Source organism: Chiloscyllium punctatum, chromosome 46, assembly GCF_047496795.1.
Source record: "Chiloscyllium punctatum isolate Juve2018m chromosome 46, sChiPun1.3, whole genome shotgun sequence".
Taxonomy (NCBI): Eukaryota; Metazoa; Chordata; class Chondrichthyes; order Orectolobiformes; family Hemiscylliidae; genus Chiloscyllium; species Chiloscyllium punctatum.
The window spans coordinates 50,471,440-50,495,652 of NC_092784.1; the positions used below are offsets into that span (position 1 = coordinate 50,471,440).

General features: G+C 45.4%; 1 protein-coding gene across 7 annotated transcripts in view; it reads left to right on the forward strand.

The window, feature by feature from the left end:
- Positions 1 to 24,213, forward strand: part of camsap3 (calmodulin regulated spectrin-associated protein family, member 3) — a 208,053-nt gene that overhangs the window by 115,977 nt on the left and 67,863 nt on the right. For 2 of the 7 annotated variants that reach the window (XM_072564202.1, XM_072564203.1), the window contains exons 3-6: positions 2,366 to 2,527; positions 6,689 to 6,772; positions 11,914 to 11,946; positions 19,556 to 19,603. In XM_072564202.1, coding sequence (XP_072420303.1) covers positions 2,366 to 2,527; positions 6,689 to 6,772; positions 11,914 to 11,946; positions 19,556 to 19,603 — 327 coding nt within the window. The remainder of the gene's footprint in view (positions 1 to 2,365; positions 2,528 to 6,688; positions 6,773 to 11,913; positions 11,947 to 19,555; positions 19,604 to 24,213) is intronic. The other 5 variants (XM_072564204.1, XM_072564208.1, XM_072564205.1 and 2 more) reach the window with 3 other exon arrangements.

The window sequence follows — 24,213 nt, forward strand, 5'->3', positions numbered from 1 at the left end:
AACTATTGGATCCATGTGTTTTAATTCTCACACTCTTCCAATTCCTCTCTCTGAACCACAGTCAGTTTAGTTTTGCTTTAGGGAGTCAAATTGTGATTATATGGTATCTCTAATTGCAGCAGATTTACTTGGGCTTTGCTGGTACGTTTGGAGAATTGTCCTCCTGTCCACATTTCACAGCATGTGTGGTCTCTGTTCCAGACAGCGTTCCGAAATGATTGTGTTACGAAGGGATACTGTATCATTAAGAAAGTTGAAAGACTTAGAGAAGCTCATACAGTACTGGAAAATTTACCATGTAACATATGGTCCATCAGCTAGCAGTACCTGGGTTGCGTTCAGACAAAAGAAAATCAAATTTAGCCACTCGGTTTGAATTATGCCCCAAGATACTAAACTCCAATCAAGTTTGAATTTGGAATTTTGACAATGTTAAAACAAATGAAACAATCTGATGCATTGGTGTATAAATATTAACAACAAATTGAACAGTTGGGGGAGAACTGGCAAAAGACCAACAGATGTAGGCTGTTAGTGAGAACTCTGAGAGGTACCTGTCTAGAGAAGAAGTTTGCACAGAGGAAAAATATCGACATCAATCTGGAGAGCAAACCTACAGAGGAAGATACAAAGAAAAGATTTGACAGCTGGCTGGTTTTGAAATTTGAGTTTTTTGGTAAATCTTAATCGGGGGCTTTATTGGACTAGAGGGAAAGACAAAAGGTAGGTTAGAGAAAGGAGTTGTAAATAGTTGTTAATTATTCTCTGTTGGACTTTAAAAAATAAAGTTAACCTTTTTTCTTTTAATAGTGACTTTTGGGAATTGTTTCTTGCCTCCTGAATTTTGATTTCGGTATTACAAGTTTAAATTAGCAGCGGGGGGCTGGATTTACCCCGTGTCATAACAATTGTCAAGTATTGCTCATATCTCACTTTACAGGGAAAAGATTTGCATTTATGTCGCAATTCTCATGACCAATTGGATAACTCCAAGCTCTTAACAACCAATGAGGTGTCAGAAATGGGGTAAGCTGAATGGGTGGCTCATTCTCTTTGTTTATTGGCCGTTACAGGTTAGTGCATTGAGAGTAGGAGTTGGGAGGTCATGCGGCTGTACAGGCCATTGGTTAGGCCACTTTTGGAATACTGCATTCATTTTTGATCTCCCTGCTGTGGAAAGGGTGTTGTGAAATTTGAAAGGGTTCAGAAAAGATGTACAAGGAAATGTCAGGGTTTGAGCTATCGGGAAAGGCTGAATAGGCTGGGGATGTTTACCCTGGTGGGTCAGAGGCTGAGGGCTGACCTTACAGAGGTTTATCCATGCCCCTCATGATTTTATAGGGTGAATAACTAAGGTCTTTTTCTCCAGGTAGGGGAGTCCAAAACTAGAGGACATAGGTTTAAGGTGAGAGGGGAGAGATTTGAAAAGGACTTGAAGGGTAACCTTTTTGCATAGAAGGTGGTGCATGTGTGGAATGAGCTGCCAGAGGAAGTGGTGGAGGCTGGTACAATTGCAACATTTAATAGATGAGTATATGAATAGGAAGGGTTTAGAGGGATATGGGCCAAGTGCTGGCAAATGGGACTAGATTAATTTAGGACATCTGGTCGGCATGGACAAGTTGGACAGAAGAGTCTATTTCCATACGGTTGCTAGCTCTTGATTGTGATCCTATCTACCCTTTTTATGACCTTGTTGTTTTTTAGGACCTTGCATCCTTTCACTGTGATTACACCTCACTCTTCACTCCTAGCTAATATTAGCTTGTTCTGGTCAATCTCACCAGCTCAGATAGCAGTCGATTCACTCTGACTAGGAGTATCTACTGGTCTCGTGTTGGGGGTGGGGGTAACAAATAATCAGTCAGCTTGGTTTGACATTCTGATCAAAATGGGCTACTGAATGTGTTGGAGACCGCCTGAAAATGGCTCGTGTTTACAGTTAATATTGTCGTTAGGAGTTCAATTAATGTTCACATGGTCGATGGAGGAACACCCAGTGCAATGAGGGTTTAAATCCAAACGTAGAATTTGTATTTTCAAATTGGTGTTGGGCTTGACGAAAGGAAGAGCTGTAAAAGACGTGGGGGGTACAGTACTCCCCAAAACAGGCTTATTATAAAAGCCAGTTGAAAATGTCACATGGGCTGGTTAACATTGTGGCTTCGGTGCAGTTGTCATCTTTTCGCCTCATGGTTTCCATTTGTCCGGTAATAGTAGTTTGGCGCCATTCCGAAAGTGAAACAGGAATAGGCCATACCAGGGCAGTGCAGCTCCGCACAACGGAGGGCGTGGCTGGGCGGGTGACGTTGGCTCAGCTGAATAAATGATGCTAGCTCTCTCTTTTTTTTTTGGTGCCAACCAGGGTGCTCACTTGGCTGTTATTGATGGCCTGATGACTGCGTACATGATGGAAACTCTGCGTGGCAGGAAAGTGGCACTGGACACAGAGGGAATGGGGACCCACAGTCCGTCAAAAGAAGTCTTAGCCAGTACGGAGTACAGTCTGCTGCTCTGGGTTGATAAGGTAACTATCTTATCGAAAGACTGCTGTTTTTGTTTTTATTTCTTTGGTGTCTGCTGAAATGACTTTGCACTTTCCACAGGGTCAGATTTGTTCATGGTATGACCTCATCCGTCAGCCAGTGGTGTTGATGTTGGACCCAGTGGGTGACTGAGGCCTTACTGTGCACTGTCATCACTTAATACATTGGCCTGGCCTTGGAGGGGTTATCTTTTTAAGCTGGTGACCGGAGCCCAGTGCTGTTCCCACTTTAACAAATAATGACGACAGGCACCATTAAGAAATTTGAACAAAAGTTTTCAAAATGAAGTTGTCTTATAAACATTTTCAGGCAAATTTGTTTTTGAACTGTGGACTTAACCTTGTCTTCAGAGCTGCATGTTTGCTTTATTTGTTTTACTTGTCACATGTACTGAAATACAGTGCAAAGTATTGTTTTTGCGCACTATTCAGATGTATCATCCCTTACATAAGTACATCAGGGTAATAGAACAGAATATAGTGTTACAGCTACAGAGAAAGATCAACTCTAATGTATGAGTGGTCTGTTCATGAACCAGATAACAGTGAGGAAGAAGATGTTCTTCAGTTTCTTGGTATGTGTTTTCAAACTTTTGTATCTCCTGGATCTAACTGGGGTGGGAGGGGTCTTCGATGATGTTGGCTGCCTTCTCAAGGCAGTGGCAATATGCCAATGTTGTCTATACCTGGCACACGGGGCCATTCGTCCCTGAGATATCTGTACTAGCTCCACCAAAGCCTTGGTTAGTTTACCACTCTTGTATTTGGAGAAAAGAATTCCAAATTATTCAATCTCTCCTGATGGAGATAGCAACTCAGGGCACCCTTTGTATTAAGTGGCAATCTGAAGACCATGTTTGGGAATGGAGGGAAGATTTGTTTCACTTCTTATTTGCCTTGACTCTATTGGATTGACTGAGAGCACAGCTCCACATATGGGAAAGATTGTCCACTTGTGACCGAGTGGGTGGGAAGGGGTAACAGTGGGTCAGACTTAAAGGTTTCTTTCAGTGAAGGCTTTTGCTTATTCCTTCAGTGGGCACATCTTCTCGAAGCTGCTGTGAAGTCATGTTGACCATTTATCAATTGCGTGATCACAGCCCCTGTCCAACAAAAATGTGTTCCACCCCTTCTCGCAATCTTGGTCTGCTAATCACATTTGGCACTGAGTTGGCGAGCTTGGTTGGCTGAGCAGCTGGTTTTCAATGTGGAGAGACACCAACAGCAGGGGTTCAAATCCCCACACCAGCTGAGGTCACAGTGAAGACCCAGTCTTTTCAATGTTGCCCAATGTTTATTTAGATTAACCTCAGGGCAAGTTCTGTTGAGCTTCTCCACGCCTCCCCCATCCCCTCTTCTTCCAACCAGCCCCCCTCTGATTGGTTGTCCTTGGCACCAGTGTTTCCCAGGATGGAATTACACTGAATGTTGTACTACACGGGATGGTTTGGGGTATGTAGCATGTGTCTCTGTATGTGATATCTGTTTTATTTCTGCCGATGTGAGGGGAGGAAGTCCATTCTCTTCTGGATAGTGGATGTAGGTTTGCTCGCTGAGCTGGAAGGTTTGTTTTCAGATGTTTCGTCACCATGCTAAGTTAGATCATCAGTGAGCCTCCGGATCAAGCACTGGTGACATGGCCCACTTTCTATTTGTGTTTAAGTTTCCTTGGGTGGTGATGTCATTTCCATTGGTGATGTCATTTCCTGATATCTTTCTCAGGGGGTGGTAAAAGGGGCCCAAGTCAATATGTTTGTTGATAGAGTTCCAGTTGATATGCCATGCTTCCAGGAATTCTCATGTGTGTCTCGGTTTGGCTTGTCCTAGGATGGATGTGTTGTCCCAGTCGAAGTAGTGTTCTTATCTGTATGTAAGGATACTCGTGAGAGAGGGTCATGTCTTTGTGGCTAGTTGATGTTCATGTATCCTGGTGGCTAGTTTTCTGCATGTTTGTCCAAGGTAGTGTTTGTTACAGTTCTTGCACGGTATTTTGTAAATTACATGAGTTTTGCTTGTTGTCCGTATAGGGTCTTTCAAGTTCATTAGCTGCTGTTCTAGTGTGTTGGTGGGTTTGTGGGCTACCATGATGCCAAGAGATCGGAGTAGTCTGGCAGTCATTTCTGAGATGCCTTTGATGTAGGGGAGAGTGGCTGGGGATTCTGGACGTGTTTTGTCTGCTTGTTTGGGTTTGTTGCCGAGAAATCGGCAGACTGTATTCATTGGGGATCCATTCTTTTTGAATACACGGTATATGTGATTTTCCTTTGCTCTGCATAGTTCCTCTGTGCTGCAATGTATGTTGGTTCATTGAAATGATGTTCTAATGCAGTTTCATTTGTGGATGTTGGGATGATTGCTTCTGTAGTTCAATATTTAGTCTGCATGCATTGTTTTCCTGCAGACACTGGTTTGAAGTTCCTGATTGGCTGTTCGCTCTACTGTAACATCTAGGAATGGCAGTTTGTTGTTGATTTCCTCCTCTTTAGTGAATTTTATGCCAGTAAGGGTACTATTGATGGTCTTGAAGGTTTCCTCTAATTTGTTTCGTTTAGTGATGACAAAGGTATCATCCACGTACCGGACCCAAAGTTTGGGTTGGATGATTGGCAGAGCTGTTTGTTCGAGACTCTGCATGACTGCTTCTGCTAAGAACCCTGATATTGGAGATCCCATGGGGGTTCCGTTGGTTTGTCTGCAGGTTTTGTTGTTGAAGTGGGTGATCAGGCAGAGGTCCATTAGCTTGAAGATGTTGTCCTTGCTGGTGAAGTTGGTCGTTTTTGTAGGCAGTAATTCAGAGACTTGAACAAACAGCTCTGCCAACCATCCAACCCAAACTTTGGGTCCGGTACATGGATGATACCTTTGTCATCACTAAAGGAAACAAATTAGAGGAAACCTTCAAGACCATCAATAGTACCCTTCCTGGCATAAAATTCACTAAAGAGGAGGAAATCAACAACAAACAGCCATTCCTAGATGTCACAATAGAGCGAACTTCAAACCAGCATCTACAGGAAAACAATACATAAGGACTAAATATTGAACTACAGAAGCAATCATCCCAACAACCACAAATGAAACTGCATTAGAACATTGTTTCAATGAGATCCACAGACTGCAGCACAGAGGGACTAAGCAGAGCAGAAAATCCCCTATACCGTGTATTCAGAAAGAATGGGTACGCAATGACCCATCCCGCCGATTTCTCAGCAACAAACCCAAACAAGCAGACAGACCAGGAACCCTAGCCACTCTCCCCTACATCAAAGGCATCTTGGAAATAACTGTCAAATGACTCAGACCTCTTGGTATCATGGTAGCCCACAAACCCACCAACACACTAAAACAGCAGCTAATGAACTTGAAAGACCCTACACAGACAACAAGCAAAACTAATGTCACTTACAAAATACCGCGCAAGAACTGTAACAAACACTACATTGGACAAAAACGCAGAAAACTAGCCACCAGGATACATGAACATCAACTAGCCACAAATGACATGCCCCTCTCTCACTAGTATCCTTACATACAGATGAGAAGGACATCACTTCGACTGGGACAACACATCCATCCTAGGACAAGCCAAACTGAGACACGCATGAGAATTTCTAGAAACAGGGCATTCCAACTGGAACTCTATCAACAAACACATTGACTTGGATCCGATTTTCCACCCCCTGAGAAAAAGAACAGGAAATAATGCCACCATAGGAAATGACATCACCAACCCAAGGAAACCCAAACACGTAAATAGAAAGTGGGGCATGCCACCAGTGCTTCATCCAGAGGCTCACTGATGATGTTACCTAGTAGGATGGCAAAACCTCTGGAAAATAACCTTCCAGCTCAGCGAGCAAACCTACATCCAGAATCTCAACCTGAGCTACAGATCTCAAAATTCTGGAGAGTATTGGATGCAGATTGAAGGCTAACGTGGAGCACAAATGCTCGTACAGAACCATTTGGGACGAGTGGCCTTCATGTAATAGCCCTCAAATGTCAATAACTAATCATAAACTCCCAACAACTCGAATCAAAACTGGCAACTGTCTGAAAGGGCTCTTTTGGAAGAAGTGTGACAGTTTGCGTTTAATAGGTTCTAATATCCTGTCCTCTTCTTTTCCTAATTTCATTGGTCAGATAAACCAGAAGTTAAAAGATGTCTCTGAGCGACTGCACCAGCTCAGACTACAGCCTGGTGTAGACAATCCAACAAGCCAAGGGGTAAGGGACTAACTGCTGAACGTTTTCTCTGTGTGATGACAGCCATGTCTCTGTGCATCCAATCTCAGTGCCTTTTGCCTGTTGGCACTATGTCTGTCTTTTGAGTGCTTCTTACTTTGTCTTTGAGGTTAGTTTCCGAACTGATATTCTGAGTCTTCACCCTTGTGAGGAGTTGATTTGTTTTTTTAAAATTTTTTGCTTCTATTTTGAGCCGCTTAATTTGAGAAACATCTAGAATTCAGTGGTCAAATGGACTGAGGTTATTGAATTGAAACTTGAAATTAGGAGAGAATGCGAGGGTTGGGGGACTGGGGGCAAATGGAAGAATATCGTCACTGTTGCACACAGACCTTCAAATCTGCAAGACCGTAACCTCTGATATTTCTAACCCTTTACCTAATTCTTTCAGAATAGGAATTAGCAAATGCCATGGGGTTTTTTGAGGCTGGTGATACAACCAGGGTTACTGTTCCTGGAAATGCTCCTCTAGTATTTCTAACCAGTGCTCAATGGCTTTTTGTTTTCCCAGTGATTTGTGCTGGCTATTCGCCTAATTTTTCCCGCTGCCATCTGATTTGGTAATATTTGTATTAATTACAAATATTAATTTCCTGTTAGAGGATGGACACCGCCAGAATATTTCTGCAATCTGGCAGTTTGCTCAGAGTTGACCTTCTGTTGGTGGTTTTGCTGTCCCACTTTGCAATGCCTCCTGCAGTAGCTGTGCAGTAGCTACAAGAGGCAGCAAGCTGGAAAGGCAAATCGGAAGACAAACCAAACAGCATCACTGATGGGAGAATTTGGGAAGGTGGGGAGCTACCAAGGATAGGTGTTTCCAAGTGATGCTGACGGAGCAGGTATCTCAAGAGCATCAGAACTCCTCGATCTCGACCTGTCGTGGGAGGTTTAGACTCCGTTGGCATCTTGTCACTGGAGAAGTGGTCAAACTTCATGTCCGATCACATGCAGTCTGTGGATGAAGTGTTTTAGTGGCCTGTAGATTCAGATTGACCTCCTGACTTCTGCTGTACTGGGGTTGGGTGGCTTGCTACAGCCCAGGGAGGGTGATGGGGAATATTTAAGTGCCTTCTGGCTAAACGGAGGCAAAGGAGCAAGAGTGCGGTTCCAATCTGGGGTTAAATGGAGCAGGCCTTGACATCGGTGGCTTGGAGTGTGTCGTAGGGGTACCTTTTTCTCTAAGTGAAAGCCGGTACTTGGAGCAAGACAGGATTGTGAATTGAACTGAATCTATTGAAATACAATTAGGTTTCTTATTCCCCACCTGAAATGCTGTTGAAAGTAAGTTTACCCCATCGTGGAGGTGGAGCACAGCCTCAGTTTGCCCATTTCCTTCTGTAATGGCCAGGACAGGAGAGAACATAGAACAATACAGCGCAGAACAGGCCCTTCGGCCCTCTATGTTGCGCCGACCTGTGAACTAACCTGAGCCCATTCCCCTACACTATCCCATTATCATCCATGTGCTTATCCAAAGATTGTTTAAATCTCCCTAATGTGGCTGAGTTACCTACATCGGCAGGCAGGGCATTCCACGCCCTTACCACTCTCTGAGTAAAGAACCTGCCTCTGACATCTGTCTTAAATCTATCACCCCTCAATTTGCAGCTATGCCCCCTCGTACAAGCTGACATCACCATCCGAGGAAAAAGACTTTCACTGACTACACTATCTAATCCTCTGATCGTCTTGGATGTCTCTATCAAATCCCCTCTTAGCCGCCTTCTCTCCAACGAAAGCAGACCAAAATCTCTCAGCCTTTCCTCATAAGACCTTCCCTCCAGACCAGGCGACATCCTGGTAAATCTCCTCTGCACCTTTTCCAACACTTCCACATCCTTCCTGGAATGGTGCAACCCAGACCTGTACACAATATTCCAAGTGTGGGCGCACTAGCATTTTGTATAGTTGTAGCATGAAATTATCGCTCTGGAAATCAATCTCTCTACCAATGAAACCTAACACACTGTATGCTACTTTAACAGCACTATTAACCTGGGTGGTAACTTTCAGGGATCTATGTACATGGACTCTAAGATCCCTCTGCAAATCCACACTACCAAGAGGTTTTCCATTCACCCAGTATTCTGCCTTCCTGATATGCTTACCAAAATGAATTACCTCACATTTAGCTGCATTGATCTCCATTTGCCACCCCTCAGCCCAATTCTGCAGTTTATCCGAGTCCCCACGCAACATTCATCCAAATTGTCCACTACTCCACTGACTTTAACGTCATCTGCAAACTTACTGACCCACCCACCTATGCCTGTGTCCAAGTCAATTATAAAAATGACTTATAAAAATGAATGATAAAAATTATAATAAAAAACAGCAGTGGTCCAAAAACAGATCCTTCTGGCACACCACTAGTAACTGGACTCCAGGCTGAATATTTCCATCAACCACCACTCGCTGCCTTCTTACAGAAAGCCAGTTTCTAATCCAAACCGCTAAATCACCCTTAATCCCATGCCTCTGTATTTTTTTCCAACAGCCTACCATGTGGAACCTTATCAAAGGTTTCACTGAAGTCCATGTCTCCCACGTCAACTGTCCTGCCCTCATCTACATGCTTGGTCACCTTCTCAAAAAGCTAAGGTTTGTGAGACCTGACCTACCCTTGACAAAACCATGTTAACAATCTGCTATCAAATTGTTGCTTGCTAGATGATTATAAATCCTATCTCTTAGAATCCTTTCCAAAACTTTTCCTACAACACTGGTCTATAATTAAATGGGTCATCTCTACTGCCCTTCTTAAACAAGGGCACAACTTTTGCAATTCTCCAGTCCTCTGATACTAAAACTGTAGACAATGATGACTCGAATATCAAAGCCAAAGGCTCTGCTATCTTCTCCCTAGCTTCCCCAAGAATCCTCGGATAAATCCAATCTGGCCCAGGGACTTATCTACTTTCACTCCTTCTCGAATTGATAACACCTCTTCCTTACTAACCTTTATCCTTTCTAGTCCAATATCCTCTATCTCCTTCTTCTCCTCTACAATAGTCTCCTTTTCCTGCATGAAAACAGGTGAGAAATATACATTTAGCACCTCTCCGATCTCCACAGGGTCCCCACACAACTACCCACTTCTGTCTTTGACTGGCCCTGTTCCTACCCTAGTCATCCTTTTTTATTTGCCTGGTGTACCTACAGAAAGCTTTAGGGTTCTCCTTTATTTTACCTGCTAAAGACCACTCATGTCGTCTTCTTGCTCTTCTTAACTCTCTTTAAATCCTTCCTAGCTAATCTGTAACTCTCCATCCCCTCCTCTGAACCATCTTGTCTCAACTTCTCATAAACCGCCTCCTTCCACTTAAGAGATGCGGTTTCTTTTGTAAGCCGTTCCCTTCCCTTTTCACTTCCTCCCTGCCTGACGGAGAGTGCCTACACTTTCCCTTGCCCACTCTCATTGCTGAAGTAAAGTTCAAGCAGCTGACCCTGCTGCTTTGTGTTTGAACCCTTGTTGGGTGATGAGGATGCACTGAGCGGTCACTCTCTCTTCTATTGCAGTCATTTGTCCAAGGCATGTTGATGTGGGAACTCTCAGCTTCTTGGTAGATTTATTAGAATTCGATCTGGGTTTAGTGTAGCCGGTAGTTGATCTTAAATCCATGTGGGAGCAGGGTTCATTATCCATAAAAAAGCATGAAAGGGCCTGTGAACTGCTCTCTACTTAATTCCCTGTCTCAAAGGGAAAGTGAAAATACTCCACAGGGGCCAGTATCCTGTGCACATGACCAGCTAGCTCAGAGCCAGTTCCTAGAGTGAGGAGAATCCCTGAGACTCCTGCTTACACCTGTCAGCCAGGGCTCCCTGTTTGACTTAAGTTAATAGCCCCAATCAGGGAACTCTTACTCCTGAGTTCCACCTGCCGATCTCCCGTTCCAATCACTGCAGAAGGCTTCAATTGTTCCTTTACATAGAAGTTCTACCATTTAGTTCACGCTGCATTCAAGGAAGTAAATCCATTTTGGATTTTAACTGCATTGAATGCTGCATATTGGCCAACTCTTCTTTCATTTGAACCAAAACTATCCCCCTCTGCACGGCCACTGAGCTAGCCTGCATACTTGTCTGAACAGTTCTGAGCCAGGATGTGTTTTGAGGCAGGGGTTTGTCGATAATGGATGCTGAGTGAGGTGAAGGTGAGGGGTCAGGATTTATTCAACCATCTGGTACACAATCCCCTGTAAATGTGTCATGTTGCATTCAGTTTAATTGGCTCCTTGGTCTGGCAAAGCCCACACTTTTCAGTATCCTTGACTGATCAAAACATTAACAGAAAGAGTGGAATGATGTGTTTGGACTCTTCCCTCATTTTATAGAAAATGTAAGTGATTGACTTCTTTTGCAAAGAAAAGAAATTAGTCAAACTCCTTGACAGCTTGATCAAAATTCCGCCTGTGCCCTAACTACTTTCAGCCTTGCACCACGTCTTCCTCCAGTTTGACCTCCTCTGCTGTTTTTGACCAGGTGGTATCGTGATTTTGTTTCATCTTGAGGATTACAATGCTGTCCAGTCTTTTTTTTGTTTTGGTTTTGTCAGTCTAACCAAATTGCTTCAGGGATTGGCGCTGTGACTGACTTCCAACTTTGGAAATCTTTCTCGATCTAGCTTCTGGCCACGCCGCTGAGTTGTGCGTAATGGATGCGCAAAACCCACACCCGGATCCCCGGAGGCAACAGTGGAGCACAAATCCGAGGATAGAGCTGACTGGGTTGCCCACAGGACTTTCAGTGGCTTTTTAACAGGGTCTGAACCCAAAACTCTCTTGCCCCTCTCCCAGTCACATTAAAGACCATTGCAGTTCACTTGGAGAAATGATTTCTCTGAGCTACATATACACAATGCAGCATCATCGGTTAACAAGGCTGTTTCAAAAGCAAAAACACTCAGTTGGGGTTTTGTTTTCTGTGTTTTTACTCAACGTGGTGACACTTGAATCTTGTGTTGATGAGCTCTGAATCTTTCTGTATATTTAACGTGTATTTAATATTTTCGTCTGATGCGCTTGTTAATATTTATGAAATTCAATGCTTCTCCTCTTTTCCCTCCTTTCTCTCCCCTTTCCTCTTTGACTTTGATCTCTCTGTGACACACTGTCCTCCAACAGTGTCCCACCAAGTGGTATTGGAAGCTAGTTCCTGTAAGTCCGCCTCTCAACTTTTTACTGCATCTCACCTCTGACCCTCAACTTTTGCCCTGTTCCCCACCTTTTTCTTTTTTGAGAAAGAAAATGCCTTGTTGAGATGATTTTTAAAAAAACTGTTGGCTCGAGTTGCAGTGTCTGCGTGTTTTTTTTTAAAACAAATCCGTTAACCCTTTGTTTGGGGAGTTGGTGGTGGGGAAGGCTGCATGATGGGATACTCGAGAAGCGAAGGATGCTGGGATTGTTTATTCAGCCCACAAACAAAATTTGGATTCTCAGGGCAAAATAATAGCTCATGTGTTATTACATAATGACTTGACAAAATTACTTTTAAAGTGCCAAAAATCCAAATCGGCAAGCGATAGGATGTTTTCTTAATGGCCAAAACAAAACCTCATCCTAAAAGCGGCATGATCTTCATGAAGTGTGCAGTAGATCTGTTTTCGAGAATGAGGAGCAGGAGAATCAACGTTTCGCACATTAGCCTTATGTCTGAAACATCGATTCTCCTGCTCCTCAGATGCTGCCTGACCTGCTGTGCTTTTCCAGCACCACACTCTTTCTGTGTAGATCTGTTTTGGTGACATTTCTCCCAATAACTTTTTTTTTCCTCGCTTCAGTGCTGTGATTCATTAATTTCTCACCGAAAGATTTGTCAGCTATAACCCCTTTTTAAAAGTATTGTCCAATAAGGCATCTGGATGGGTGCCTTATTGAGCAAATCCCTCTAAACCCACCCAAGGTTGAGGGGGATTTGGGCCAAATGCTGGCAAATGGGGCTCGATTCATTTTAGGATATCTGGCTGGCATGGATGAGTTGGGCTGAAGGGCCTGTTTCTGTGCTGTCCATCTCTATGACACTAATTGTGTCAGATTTAAATTGGGTGATTAGTGAGGACTGCAGATGCTGGCGAGTCAATGTAAATAGAGTGTGACGCTGGGAAATGCACAGCAGGTCAGGCAGCATCTGAGGAGCAGGGGCGGTCCTGATGAAGGGTCCTCCCTGAAATGTTGACTCTCCTGCTCCTCAGATGCTGCTGTGATCTTTCCAAGGCCACACTCTTATCTACTCAGATTTAAATTGGCTTGTTGAATTGGTCAGAAATTTAAAAAAAAATTCTTGCAGGTAGTGCAAAACAACGTGACAGAACTTGCGTTTCGGAAGCAGTGTCTTGTCCGTTTAGTCAGTGAGACTTCCCTTCAGAGAGAGCCGAGATTGTGCTCCAAACTTGGGTTGCTCGCTTGTGGCTAACCTCTATTGAGAGTGATGGCGCATCTCAAGAGTATGTTGGGTGGGTGGGTGGGGTTGTGTGTGCGCGCACGCTTGTGAGCCGGTGAGAAGGGCTCAGGAAGAGGAATGCTAACTGAGAAATTCTCTTCAGCCGTGGGTTTCGGGCAGTAGGAACCTGCTGCAGCATGAATCGAGATGGCTGCTGTCTTGACCACCTCAATTGGTGAAAACTCATGGAATGGAGTTCTGATTAGGAGGTGCCAAGGATGTTTGTAAAGCAAATCTATGTAGAGAGGGAAGGGCAAAACACCAGACGGAATGCATAGTTTTAATTGTTTACTTTATTTTCCACACCCATTTATTGTTAAAGATGGCAAACTTCTTTTTTTTTGACATGGTATAGGCATGCAGTTGTGTCTGAGTGACCGCATGCCATATTGGATATTGTATTCTGGGATGTGACTCTGTGAGTGAGCTCCCTCTGACTTTAGGGACTGGCTCTGCTAGTGTTCTCTGGTCAAAGTGCTGCCATTTGACCTCAGAATGATAACCTCTGCGAATGGTGACAGGGATAAAACATTGATATGCCCATCGCTCTTGAGATAGTTTGTGACAGGAATGAATTTTGTACTTCTCTGTCAAATCGTTTAAAAAAAAATTGAAGCTAAAATTGGTTCTGACTATTTGTTGTATGTTGGTGACTATCCGCCATACCTGATGCGAGGGTTAATGAATCTAGAGAAAGGACTCGCTTTGCCTGATCATAGCAATGTTCACCTCACAGTGAAGCTGCCAACTTTATATTCTCATTATCCTGTTCTTTCTCCCCTGTACTTTTGTTTCCTCCTCATCTCTCTCCCTCTTTAAAAATTGGGTCACTTATTCTGTTTGGATCCCCATGTTCTGTTGCTTCAGCTCATGAACATCATCTATTTGGATCTCCCTACAACCTAGGGGAGGCATGGCCTACTGGTATTATCGTTAGACTGTTAATGTAGAGACCCAGGTAATGTTCTGGGGACCCAGGTTCGAATCCCACCCAGGTTCGAATCCCACCCTGGCAGATGGTGTAATTTGAACTCAGTAAAAATACTTGCACGTAAGAGCTTAACAATGACTGTGAAGCTGTTGTTGATTGTTGGGGGGAAAAAAACCCATCTGGTTCACTAATGTTCTTCAGGGAAGGAATCTGCCATCCTTATCCTGGTCTACAAGTGACTGCAGACTCACAGCAATGTGGGTTACTCTTAACTGCCCTCTGGGCAATTGGGGATGGGCAATAAATGCTGGCCTGGCCAGTGATGCCCTCATCCTGTGAAGAAGTAATTAAAACCAACCTGGTGAGAGGTGTGGGTGTATGGCCTGGGAGATGGAGAGGCATGGTCGAGTACCTGAAAGCTGTCTCAAACTGGAATCTAAACCATTCCATGATTAAAAAGCTTGACACACTGCACCATTGAACACAAAGAGATCATTCGGCCCCTCTAGGCTGTGTCGCTGTTTAATTAGATCATGGCCTCTCTGTAGCATGCCTCTGCCTTTATTTTGTAACCCTGATTGTGAATTGCCTGATGGAATTACGATCCAACCTCACTTTGCCTCAAAATGCATCTGTTATATTTTTCCATGATAGATCGTTTTTGTCAGAAGCCCTTTTTTTTTTGTCAAGATTGATAGCTGATTGGGGTCCTGGAAGATGGCATGCGGATGGATCTTTCCCTCTCTTTCTGTTCTCATCCATTCTTTCTCTGGGTCCTTCCATTGGATATGGGCTTTGCCAGCGAGGCCAGCAGTTGTAGCCCGTGGCTCTTCAGAAGGTGGTGGTGAGCTTCTCTCTTGAACCCTTGCAGTCCATGTGGTGTTGGCAATCTCTCCATGCTATTACGGAAGCTCAGTGGTTAGCCCAGCTGCCTCACAGTGCCAAGGACCCAGGTTCAATTCCAGCCTCTAGTGACTGCCTGTGTGAAGTTTGCATGTTCTCCCCATGTCTGCATGGGTTTCCCCCAGGAGCTCTGGTTTCCTCCCACATTCCAAAGATGTGCAGGATAGGGTGGATTGGCCATACTCAATTGCCCATAGTGTCCAGGGATGTACAGGCTAGGTGAATTGGCCATAGGAAACACAGGGAGTAGGGTAGTGGAGCGGATGGGTCTGTGTGGGATGTTTTTCAGTCGGTGTGGACTCGATGGTCGGAATAGCTTACTTCCACGCTACGTAGGGATTCTATGATTAGAAAGGGAATCCCAGGACTTTGACCCAGTGACACTGAAGGAACGGTGATTTATTTCGAGTCAGGATGGTGAGTGGCTCGGAGGGGAACTTGCAGGGGGGGGTGGTGTTCCCATGTATCTGCTGTCCTTGTCCTTCTAGAAAGTAGAAGTCATGGGTTTGGAAGGTTCTGTCTAAGGACCATGGGGGGAGTTGCTGCAGTACATCCTGAGAGTTTGCACACACTATTGGCGCTGTGCATCCTTAATGCCCTCTGTTGGAGCCTTTGGCACTCCGGAATTTGGAGGGGGAGGATATTTGGCATGAGCAGTCCAAGTGGCCATCCTTTCCTAGTAAGGATCTGCTGGCCAATACTGGCAGGCCCCATGACCAGAGAGAGCACACCAGCTGAACCCCTGCTGGTCTCCTCTTCCAGCAGCAACGGGATTGCCAAATCTCCAGGAATTCCGATTTGAAATCCTGACAGCGAGCCACAAACCTGGGATGAAAATCACAAGGACCCTGAAGAAGGTGGATCCCCAAGGTTTTCTTTGGCAGTGCATTAGTTGCAAAATACTATGGGAGAAGACCCAAGAAGTCATGAATTTCTAGGAATGCGTCACAGCCAGAGGTGCCAACTTTTGGTGGTCTTTGGCTATCTGTTTGGGGGTGAAATTATAAAAGCAAAAAACATGGTGTTTCTCCACCCACCTCCTTCCCACTCCGTCCCCTTCAAACAAAGAGGCTGATTGTAATTCATTGTGACTCTGACTGGGATTTGTCAACTCTGATGTTTGATTCTGACGTCCTGTGTTATAAACTTGCAATGTTTATGGTTTGGAAGGTGGAGAAAGACTGAACTGATTTATTTTCATTGCAACACCATTTCACGCCCTCGCCTATGCGAAATTATTAGTGTAAAGAAAATGAGACTCCACTTTGGGGTGGCTCAGTGGTTAGCACTGCTCCCTCACAGTGCCAGGGACTTGGGTTCAATCCCAGCTTTGGCCGACTGTCAGTCTGGAGTTTGCACGTTCTCCCCGTGTCTGCGTGGGTTTCCTCCTGGTGCTCCGGTTTCTCCCACTGTCTGAAGATGTGTAGGTTAGGGTGGATTGGCCTTGGTAAATTGCCCCTAGTGTCCAGGGGTGTGCGGGCTAGGTGGGTTAGCCATGGGAAATACAGGGTCGCAGGGATAGGTGGGTCTGGGTGGGATACTCTTCAGAGGGTCAATGTGGATTTGATGTGCCAAATGGCCTGTGTGCATGCTGTAGGGAGTCAATCATAGAGGATGATCAGAGTAACAAGAGAGGGAGGAGTGTTTACAAAAGTAAACCCTCTGGAAACCGAAAAATAGACAAGAGACCTTCCAAAAGAAAGTGTGGTTTAAAAAGCATAGAGGGAGGGTAATCATTATATTGCTAGATGCTGATTTACTGAAACAGGTGTTAGTCCATTGACCATGAGCTGATTATTCACATTTCACCATTCAATGCAAACTCCAGTCTGTGTTCTTTCTGTAACATGGCTCTCCAGCATTTGGGACTTGAACCCAGACCTCCTGGCTGGGAGGTGGGGATACTACCATTGCTGCATACGAGTCCTTCCCTCACCTTTTCTAAACAACTTCCCTTCCTGGTGATAACCAGCGCTTCAATGCATTCTCCAGTGGGCACTGACCGCTCCTTCTGAGCGTTTCCTGGTTTATTCTTAAAGGGACCCCTACAGCATCCTCTGGAAAGAGGTTGGGGTGGGGGGGGGGGGGGGGTGGAATATGAGGGAAAGGCCATTTCCTCCCCTCCATTTTTCCAGCTTTACATTTCAGCAGTGCTACTAAACCAAATGTGTTTCTGTTTTTTTTAAAACGATAATGTTTTTCAAGCTCTGTGGGGAACTTCAGAGAGTTGACTGGGTGATGCATGCTTAAATTTACAAGAACGCAAGAAATATTTGGCCCCCTCGAACCTGCTCGGCCAATCAATGAGGTCATGGCTGATCTGACTGTAGCCATAGCTCCCGTTTCTTCCTCCAGCCCTCCGATCGCAAGCTCTTGACTCTAATGTTGATGAAAATGCTAAGATCAATGTTAAGAGACAGCCGATTCCAAGACCAGTGGTTGAGGTTTGTGCCCAAGAACCTTCTACATTTTTCAAAAAAAAAAATCATGTTGTCATGAAGAGCTGTCTGAACGGGTGACGTGTCTTGTGTGGTTTTCCCCTGGTCTTTATGGCATGTTGACTGATTGGACTGATTTCCAGTCAACGAGAGAGGTATTCTGCAGTCCAAGGGATTTGGTCACCTGAATGGAATTTTCTGGCATTTTTCATTCACTGTCCGGTCCTTGTTGCTTTTGTCATCAACTTACTGCAACCTGACGGGTAATACGAAGCCATTGTGGCCATTCTACAAGCAGTTAAGACACCCTCTTCTACATTGATTTCTAGAAAGTGCTTCTTAGGTTCTGTGCTCTTTCTGTAATTCATTGTAATTGGGCCCATTTTAAACTGGTCATCTCTGTCTGAGAATTGTAGTTGGCAATCCCAGAATCCTTTGCTTTGAGAGTGAATGTTTATCCTTTACCTCCGTTGTTAAAATCTGAATACTTTTTTAAATTGGGTTGTGTGTCTCTTAGATCATTGGGTTGAATGTTATCTTTCACAGAGTCTCTGCCCGCTGTGCTTGGCATCTACCCTGTCCACAAATTAAAACAAAAGGGAGGGGATTTGAGTTCGGTTTTGATATCCCCTCAGAGGTGTTTTCCAATGGGATGAGGAGGGAAGTTCTCATTCTGCCAAGTTGGGTATGGAATGGTTATTGAGATGTGCTTTCTCTTCCAATCAGTCCACAGTACCTCATTCAGAGGGAGGAGGAAGCCCTCTGGAATGATTGGCCAGAGCTTGGTTCAATGTGCCAAAGTTATAGAAGCAAGATGGAAGGCAGGGTTTCAAAATGTGCTCCACAGGCATGACATGGGGCTTGGGGATCTGGTGGCTATGGGTTTGGCCAGCACAGTGTTTAGCACTGCTGCCTCTTGGCATCAGGGATCCAGGTTCGATTCAAGCCTCTGGCGACTCTGTGTGGAGTTTGCACGTACTCCCAATGTCTGCGTGGGCTCCCTCTGGGTGCTCTGGTTTCCTCCCACAGTCCAAAGATGTGCAGGTCAGGGTGGATTGCCCCTTACCTTCAGGGGTGTGCAGGCTAGGTGGGTTAGCCATGGGGACATGCAAGATCACCGAGATCTGGGTGGGATGCTGTTTGGAGGGCTGGTATGGACTTAATGGGATGAATGGTCTGTTTCCACACTGTAGGGATTCTATGATAGCAGCCCAGAGGGGTTCAAATCCTACCATGGTATATGAAATCCAATTTCCACAAAATTGAATGACAAACACAAAACTAAAAATGAGGTAGCACGGTGGCTCAGTGGTTAGCACTGCTGCCTCAGCACAAGAATGCCAGGTTAAATTCTAGCCTTGGGCAACTGTCTGTGTGGAGTTTGCACATTCTCCTTGTGTCTGCATGAGTTTCCTCCAGGTGCTCCGGTTTCCTCCCACATTCCAAAGATGTGCAGGTTAGGGTGGATTGGCCATGCCTAAATTGTCCATAGTTGTTAGGTGCATTAGTCGGGGGGGGGTGGGTTACTCTTCAGAGGCTCGGTGTGGACTTGTTGGGCCAAAGAGCCTGTTTCCACACTGTAGGGAATCTAATCTAATAAGATAATAGACACCGGCATTGGGTGGGGAAGGTGCTAGGTGCTAACCCTCCATCCCGAGAACAGCGAAATATGGAGAGATTGTGGGTGGGATGTGCCATCCTGAGGAGAGATGGGGACTTTTTTAATTCGAGAGCATTAGGTGCACAAATGACGAAGCCTTTATCGAAGTGGCTCTCTCTAATTGGATATCGAAGAGTAGAATTTGGTGGGGGAGGAGGAGGAGGAGGAGGGGAAAGGAGACAGGGGAGCGAGCAGCTTGTGGAGAGACCCGCCCATGTCGAGACCATCAATGGAATGAGCTAAGAGACACTGATTCCTCGCTGCCCTATCGTGTGTTAGCCAAGCCGCAGGGCTGCATGCTGGTCACGTGACAGACCTCAGCGCGCTCTCGTTCTCAGTGGCTGAGTCTAGTACACTGCGTTTATGCTTCTTCCTTTTTTTGCCATTGCATTCAGCATGCCATCGCTTTTTGTTTGAAGGAGTCTGAGAATAAGCCTCCTATGGTAACGTATCTCATCAGTTCAATCAACTTTGTCTTTTGAGTTTTACTTTTGTGGTTGGGGAGGGATGCGGGGAGTGTGGGACGCACCGGGGGCTGTCATCGGAGACAGGGCGGCTTGTGAAGAAGGCTGCTTTATTCCTTTTTAATCGCCAGGCCCCAGTTGGCCTCTTAACCCTTTTTTTTTTGCGGTTCCGGAAGATTCTGCGGGCCATGCCGCCAAATCAAATCACTCAGGACTTTGAGCTTCCGACAGGGAAAGTTTGAGAAATTTCTGCATGAACTGCATTGAGTGTGTTTGGCCACCCCAATGCTTAAAACAAGAGGCTTTTCTTTAAATTACAAAGTTAGCAGTCATCGCTGTACACTGAAAATGTGTTCATTTGAAACCGAAAGACCTCTAGTGAAAAATGGTCTTTATCGAACGACCGAATGACTCTGGATGCTGTAAATCAGAAAGTTGCTGGAGAAGCTCAGCAGGTTATAGAGTCATCGAGATGTCCAGCATGAAAACAGACCCTTTGGTCCAACCATGCCGACCAGATATCCCAACCCAATCTAGTCCCACCTGCCAGCCACCGGCCCATATCCCTCCAAACCCTTCCTATCCATATACCCATCCAAATGCCTCTTAAATGTTGCAATTGTACTAGCCTCCACCACTTCCTCTGGCAGCTCATTCCATACACGTACCACCCTCTGTGTGAAAAAGTTGCCCCTTAGGTCTCTTTTACATTTTTCCCCTCTCACCCTAAACCTATGCCCTCTGTAGGTTCCCTGACACCAGGGAAAAGCCTTTGTCTATTTATCCTATCCATGTCCCTCAGGTCTGGCAGCATCTGTGAAGAGTCATTAACTCTGATGTCTCTCCACACTTGCTGCTAGACCTAAGCTTTTCCAGCAATTTCTGTTTTTGTTGAAGAGATGTTCAGGAACTACCTGCTCTGCTGTGCGTTCAGGCCTTTCCTGACCAAGTACTTCAATCGCTGAACAAATTGATCCTTTGAGAGGGTGTTGTCTCGCACAGGAAAGTCCTGATGGTCACAACCCCATTCCTTTCCTGTTGCCCAAGTCCCAGATCTGTGCCTCAGACAGAAACGTGGACCCAGATTGTACCAGCCTAGCCTCCAGAGTTGGTTCTGCTTGACTCTCGAGCTGAATGTAGCATTCGGGTTTTATTTTCAAAAAGCTTAGAAAAGCCACTGGAATGTGATTGGGTAATACCTGAAACTTGCCTTTGTACAGCACCTTTTAATGCCATTAGGGGATTGAAGGAACTCTTGCAAGGCCCCGTAACTGGTCGTATATTCATTTGTTCAACGAGCGAGCTGAGGGGCTCAGAAACAGCCAACCTGCCCAGAGCTTCAGGGCACTGGGGACCTGGAACCTGAGTTGACTGTAGTCACCCCCAGAGTTGCTTGCTTCTCCTGTGTCCTGGTGATTTGCTCTCATTCTGGACGTAACTAAAGAGGAGTTGGTTACTCTCTGGAATATTATGCCCATCTCTCTGCTTTACATAATGTTCCATCGCATCCCTACAGTGTGGAAGCAAGCTATTCGGCCCAACAGGTCCGCACCGACCCTATGAAGTGTATCCCACCTAGACCCATCTCCCTACTATCCCTGAGTTTCCTGTGGCTGATTCACCTAACCTACACGTCCCTGGGCACTATGGATAATTTAGCATGGCCAACCCACGCTAACCTGCATAGCCTGTGGGCGGCACGGTGGCACAGTGGTTAGCACTGCTGCCTCACAGCACCAGAGACCCAGGTTCAATTCCCGCCTCAGGCGACTGACTGTGTGTGTGGAGTTTGCACATTCTCCCCGTGTCTGCATGGGTTTGCTCCGGTTTCCTCCCACAGTCCAAAGATGCGCAGGTCAGGTGAATTGGCCATGCTAAATTGTCCGTAGTGTTAGGTAAGGGGTAAACGTAGTGGTGTGGGTGGTTTGCGCTTCGGCGGGTCGGTGTGGACTTGTTGGGCCGAAGGGCCTGTTTCCACACTAAGTAATCTAATCTAAAGTAATCTAATCTAATCTAATCCCTGGACACTATGGGTAATTTAGCATAGCCAACCCATCCTAACCTACACATCCCTAGGCAGTATGGGCAATTTAGCCTCACCTAACCTGCACATTTTTGGACTGTGGGAGGAAACCCACACAGACATGGCGAGAACGAGCAAACTCCACACAGTCACCTAAGGATCGAATTGAACCCAGGTCCCTGGCGCTGTGAGGCAGCAGTACGAACCACTGAGCTCCTGTGCCACCCCATTTAAAACTTCCTTCAGGCTTTTGGGAGAGCAGCTAACTCGTTGAATATAACTAACAGCTCTCAACCTTTCACTTGAGTAATTTGAGTGTTATGCGTTTGGAGCGCGGTTGTGTTCAATTATTCACTTTTCTTCCAAGTCTAACTCTGACAGATCCTTCAATGTCATAGAATCCTTATTGTGGCAACAGGCCCTTTGGCCCATCAAGTCCACACTGACCTTCCGAAGAACAACACATCCATTCCCCTGACTAATACAACTAACCTACACATCCTTGAACACTGGGCAAGTTAGCTCAGCGAGTTCACCCTAACCTTTGGACTATGGGAGGAAACCAGAGCACCCGGAGGAAACCCACACAGACACTGGGAGAAAAGGCCAACTCTACACATTCAGTCCCGTGATGGTGGAATCTAACCCAGGTCCTGGTTCCATGAGGCAGCAGTGCTAACCACTGAGCAGCCCCTAAATAAATGTCATCCTATTCAATGAGGCCAGGCGTTCTCAGTGAAGCCACAGAGACCTGCTGAAATCCCCTGGCAGTGACTGTTCAGACCCACCCCTGTAATTCAGAAGAGCAGCTATCAGGAGCAGTTTCTCTGAGCTGCCTGTTTCTGATTTATGTTCCTGTTAGTTTTTGAATCTGGGTTTCTCCCGCTCTGCCACATCTTTCATCTTTGTCAGAGTGATGAGGGACCAGGACCATCATTCCATCTGCACAGCTTCTCAAAGGATAGAGCACAGAAGAGGGCCAAGAGAGGTCTGCTTGAAGCTGTCAAACCCTATCCTTGCCTGGGTAGGCCCAAGCGCACTCTACTCATTACCCCATCCATTTCACACTGTGAGGGACAAACCCGAATTAGTTCTCCCTCCGTTAATGGATTACTTTGCGTCCCGAGGGTAAACCACTCCCAAGGCCTGGTTCTGGCACGAACTGAGGGCAGTTCAAAATGGTCACTGGGGTAGACCTATCTGAGTCGGAGAGATGTCCAGCACAGAAACAGACACTTTGACCCAACTCGTCCATGTCGATCAGATATCCTAAATTAATCTAGCCCCATTTGCGAGCACCTGGCCCATATCCCTCCAAACCCATCCAGATGCCTTTTAAATGTTGTAATTGTACCAGCCTCCACCACTTCCTCTGGCAGCTCATTCCATACATGTACCACCCTCTGTGAAAAAGCTGCCCCTGAGGTCCCTTTTTGAATCTTTCGCCACTCACCTTAAACCTCTGCCTTGCAGTTCTGGGCTCCCCAACTCTGGTAAAAAGACCTTGTCTATTTATCCTATCCATGCCCCTCATGATTTTAAAAATCTGTATAAGGTCACCCCTCAGCCTCCGACGCTCCAGGGAAAACTGCCTCAGCCTCTCCCTATAGTTCAAACTCTCCAACCCTGGCAATATCCTTGTAAATCTTTTCCGAATCCTTTCAAGTTTCACAACATCTTTCTTATTAGCAGAAAGACCAGAATTACACATGGTATCCCAAAAGTGGCCCAGCACTTTTATTGACTGACTTGGGTGATCTGGCCTTATAGGTTGTGTTTTCAGTATTTTCCACTCAACCTGTTCAGAGACATTGTTCCTCTGATGACGCACCTCTGGTTCAGGTGGGACTTGAACTCAGGCTTCCTAGGTTCAGAGGTAGGGACATTACCACTGCATCTTAAGAGCCTTTAGGTTCTGTTTTATTGTTTAAGATCAGTCAAGCAATAAATATCTGTATTGATTTTAAATTGGCCCTGGAGTTGGACTTCCCTCCCAAGATTCTGTCAGACCAGAGCGTGTTGAGGGGTAAAATATTCAAATGTGAATTGTTTAGTTAAAAGCTAAAAATTTTCACATGAGTTAAAATGCAAAGTTCTCTCTCCTCTGGGTCCAGTCTCTTCCCTTCAATTCTACATTCTAAGTGCAAACAAACCTTGAAATCCATTGAGCGAGTTACAGACAATGTTGAGAAAACGCAGACTCAGTGGCTGATGTGGAAAAGACCAAATACGACACCACTGAAGTAAGGGAACTCCTTCACCCCCACCAGACAGTCCCTGCTAACTGGTCCCTCAGAGGCTTTATATAAGAGTTTTTCTTTTCGCTAGCTGGCGTGTAAAGTCTGAATCTTGTCATTTTGGCCAACTCGCGTTTTGGTGCATTTGGTTCGTGACCCAGTTCCGAATCAGAGTCCATTGCTGGCAAAATAGGACTGGGTGAATTCAGGATATCTGGTCAGCCTGGATGAAGGGTCTGTTTCAGTGTTGTACAGCTCTATGACTCTGAATCCTGACAACAACTTGAGAAATGTGCCAGTTATCGGAAATGCCCGTGTTGCTCCTTCAA